Source organism: Borostomias antarcticus (genome assembly GCF_949987555.1).
Source record: "Borostomias antarcticus genome assembly, chromosome: 6".
Classification (NCBI taxonomy): domain Eukaryota; kingdom Metazoa; phylum Chordata; class Actinopteri; order Stomiiformes; family Stomiidae; genus Borostomias; species Borostomias antarcticus.
In genome coordinates, this window is record NC_140239.1 from 30,430,849 (window position 1) to 30,435,218 (window position 4,370).

A 4,370-nucleotide genomic window follows, 5' to 3' on the forward strand; every position below is an offset into this window, starting at 1 on the left:
TGAAAGGGTTATTGATTTGGACGGTCCAGTAGTGAGAAGGTTCCAGAATAGAATATACATCAGAGCAAAGACTATACATATCATTAAAAAAAAAGAAATATATATATATAAAAAATAGAATATGTACATAGCTTGTCATAGAGGGGATGAGAGGGGTTGTCCAGGATGGACTTCAGTTCGTCCCTCATCCTCCTCTCCGCCACAGACTCCAGGCTGTCCAGTTGTTACCCCAGAACAGAGCTGCCCCTCCTCACCAGCTTGTCCAGCTGGTTTGACCCCCCAGACCTGGCGCTGCCTCCCCAGCAGGTGATGGTAAAGACCAGTGTGCTGCTCCCACAGACTGGTAGAACATCCACAGCAGCCTGCTACACACATCAAAGACCTGAGCCTCCTGAGGAAGAACAGTCTGCTCTGTCCTTTCCTGTAGACGGCCTCAGTGTTGTCAGTCCAGTTCAGTTTGTTGTTCAGGTGCACTCCCAGGAACTTGTATGAGTCCACCATCTCAACCTCCTCCCCCTGGGTGGTGATGGGGGCTGGAGGCCTCCTGTTCCTTCTGAAGTCCACCACCAGTTCCTTGGTCTTGCTGATGTTGGGTTGGAGCTGGTTCTCCTCAGACCATTCAACGAACCTCCAGACCACGTCTCTGCTCTCCTCTTCCACTGCTTCTTGGGGACAGGGAGACTACAGGACACTGTCACATTCAACAGTCAACAAGACGAGATAGGGGTACTGCATCTCACATGGACACACTCAAAAGACACGTTCGCTCACGTAATCACACGCTCTCACACACTCGCACGGAGTTGTACGACGAGGGCGGTACCAGAGCTTTATCACTCTGAGTAAACACACCCCCAGAGACTCAGGTGAGCTAATAAACCCGTCTGGCTCAGCGTGTGTGTGTGTGTGTGTGCTCCAGGGTTGCTCTCATCAGTGTGTCAGGTTCAGGGACACCTACACTCACCCATACAGTCTGAGGATCTGCTCATTCTTAGTACTTACAGGTGAATCTTCACAAACCATCAACTTATAGGGGAACTGGCTTCTACTTGCAGTGCAGAGACACAGGTAAGCTTCCCAACTGTCATTTTTCTGTATTACATGTGACTAACTGTGAGCATGGGCAATTACTAAAGACACACTTGGATTTGTAAAGCTAAATCTAGATTTCTCCATCACTGGCCAATCGATTCCTTTGTTTTTGTTTTGTATTTTATTCAGTTCAGTGACTGGGTCCTGATGGGGTGCGCTAACGAATCAACGTGTAGCATAGATTGCGTAACTCTCAACACTTGACTGATCGATAGATGTTAATTAGCCGACTAATTCATGGTTGAAAACAAGTGAATCTGCCTGCGATCTAACAAGTGTGTAGCAGGCTTTTCTGTTCCAGTCAGCTACCCTAGTTCACCCAGGGCAGTACACATTGTCCTCATAGCTGCATTAAGTGTAACTCTTTACCTGCTAGCCTTGCGGGCTGGGAAAGGAATGCTGCTGGATGGACTATCAGGTATCCACATCTCAGAGAAAGCTTTAGAAAGCCTTACAACACCCTGGATAGTGCGTCATGAATTATGTGCACGGATTTAATTGCTGTGACGGAGTTACATCAGTGAGTTTTCACTGACATTTGATACATTGTATGTGTTTATAATATATATATAGTGAGTTCTGTGTGATACTGTATCGGGAGGTGGGGGGGGGGCAGTGTACTGCACATGTGTTGCTGTGAATGCATTGTGATTGTTTTGTTCTATTTATGTATTTTATGTGTATATGTTGCTGTTACGCCATGGCCCTTGTATGCCCAAGACAAATTTCTCCCTTGGGAGACAAATAACTTCTTCTTCTTCTTCTTCTTCTTCTTCGAATTTAAGACAATTTGGTTCTTTGTGGCAGCATTCCTGTACAGTACAGTATGTGAGACCTACTGTAATGATAAACACAATACCTTTTCTGACAGCCTATTATGCTGAACATGCCAATGTCTCCAAAGCCATTATTCATGAGTCGTCATGTACCCAGATAGACTCGTCTGACAAGGAATCCTTTTAATTACTGTATGAAAAAGTGAAAACGGTTTTGGAAGCGCAAAGATGGTGAGACATCAATCAATCAATCAAAGCTTTATTTGACATTGCAATGCTCTGAGAAAGATCCTTCTCTGTTAACGTCTTGTCTGAGAAATAGGTCAAATTCCAAAACAAGAACGAAACGTAGAAGGCCTCAACTGCTTTACGCTTCAGCTGACAATGTCAAAAAGCTAACATTCGCTTTGGAGGCCAGTGAGGAAAGTTTCAAACTGGTTTGTGTCTCAGGTTTCCTCTGGCCAAACATAACCAATTTTGCTCTGCGTTCTCAAGACATTGTTCCTCTCCAGTGTGACGCACTGCCCTGAGGAACTAGCCTCATGCTTCCCACTGGATCTTGAATCTTTCATTTGAGAGATATGTGGGACTGCCAGTTGGAACAAGCCTTGATTGCAACATTATCTAACAGCTCAAACTATGGTTTTAATGATACCGAGCACAACTGAAGTGGATAGACTCAGTCCAATAGTCAAGCAGGTACATTAAAAAAAGTATTTTATCAGTTAAGAGATGAAAGCAATCACCACCATAAAAAACCAAGCACACAGTCACTTATTAACAAACGACTGTGCTTCTGCTTACTGTAGGCCTACTTATCTCACTTTGCACAAAGAGACGTTTGAGCTCTGTGAGGTTACAGATTCTTAACGGTTTAAATGTTCCTTTTTGACATCAATCCATACAACATTCCCTCAAAATGCTAATTTTGCACAGCAAACCGTGTACAGTATGCCTTTTGCGCATGTGGGTTGTATTATTCCGATGTGTGTGCTTTAACAGGAGCGGTTGAAGAACTGGTTTCTGTATTTCATGCATGGTCATAGCTGCAGGTAGCAGAACGCCATATTTGGTCATGGAAGGCGTCCATCTTGACCTGGACCTGGAATGCCACTGAGACTATTTCAATAATGATAAAGACGAATATTAGAGCAGTTTAATATTTTTGGAGGGGCGTAATGCCAAATTTAAACGGAAAACACATCCATTTTATGTAGGATAAAATGTTAAAATGAGTTTTCTTAACCTTGTTTGTTCTTTACTTTTCAGAGCTGCAGGAATTCAGCTGGACGACCCTTCAGCTTTGAGTGACCTCGATCTACCTCCTTCCATCAAACAACTTTACTGGATACGCTCACTTCCCACAATGCCTCAGAAAACCGCCCTGTACGGGAAGTCCGCCACCATGCGCTGGCCGCGCAAGCAGAAACGCCGCGACCCCCTGTCCATCAACATGATCAGCCTCCCGCTGGGCGACTTCCGTCACCTCTCTCACATCGGGCTGGACGCCCGCGGCGACGCCTTCGGTGACCTCTCCGCCTTCCAGAGGAGCAACAGCCTCATCCTCCACGGCTCCCAGAGCCACCAGGACCTGTTCCAGACGGCCACGCCCTCGCCTCCCCCCAAGCCCCCTCGCCTCCTCAGCCCGGGGGACACGGAGGCCCCGGCCGTAGCCACGCCCCGGGCCCCTACACTGGACCCCCGACTCAAGTGCTACTCCCTCCCTCTGCTCGACGCCGTCAGCGGGGCGGGGCCTGACCACCGACGGGACGAGGTCGAGGAGGCGCGGCGGGAGGCGAAGGAGGAGGAGGCGGCGAGGGGGATGAGGTCGGAGGCGTCGGAACGGGACGGGGCCCCGTGTCCGCGTGTGGTGGTCCCGGCGGAGGAGGAGGAGGACCTGTCTTTCTGTTTGACCCTTGACCTGGGGCCCTCCATACTAGAGGACGTGCTGCAGGTGATGGACAAGCTCCACCAGTGAGACTTTGAGCTCGGTGGCTCTCCTATCAAAGAACATGATTGTATACGAAGGGACATTTCAAAGCACCCAAAGACACTGTACCCAAAGACACTGTACATAGTGTGTGAAAGTCTGTATTTTGTTCCCTTGGGAACAGTGTAACTTGTGGACAGATAGGCTGGGCTGTTGAGCATTTTCAGGATCCAAGCATATAATCTACTGTAAGTACGGGCGGACGCTGACACTAACCTCTGTTCTCACGCCAAGTAAAAATGCGATAGTTGTCTTCATTCCAGTCAGCCTTTTCAAAGAGATGCGAGGTCCAGGAACCCCCTTGTGACTCTACTTCCCCTTGAGTCGTGTCTCGGTGACAGAGTGACAACAGCTATGATGTCACATGGCGTGGTGGGACAGATACAGAGGCACCTGCGTCTGGAGAGACAGGCGGACCAGCTACGAGAGAGAGCTGTACGGGAGAAACCTTTACGATCAACACGTCTGTAAAGCGCTATTGTGAAACCGCAGCCGAAAGAACGCTTAGGTCA

At 48.0% G+C, this 4,370-nt stretch overlaps 1 protein-coding gene across 1 annotated transcript; it reads left to right on the forward strand.

Annotated features, from left to right (window-relative positions):
* Positions 1 to 984: 984 nt before the first annotated feature.
* Positions 985 to 3,846, forward strand: LOC311310628 (cdc42 effector protein 3-like; the record flags this gene model as incomplete). Its single annotated transcript, XM_084440138.1, has 2 exons — positions 985 to 1,068; positions 3,138 to 3,846. Exon 2 carries the CDS (start codon positions 3,235 to 3,237, stop codon positions 3,844 to 3,846), a length of 612 nt encoding a protein of 203 aa, XP_084296264.1. The 5' UTR covers positions 985 to 1,068; positions 3,138 to 3,234.
* Between the last annotated feature and the right edge of the window lie 524 nt (positions 3,847 to 4,370).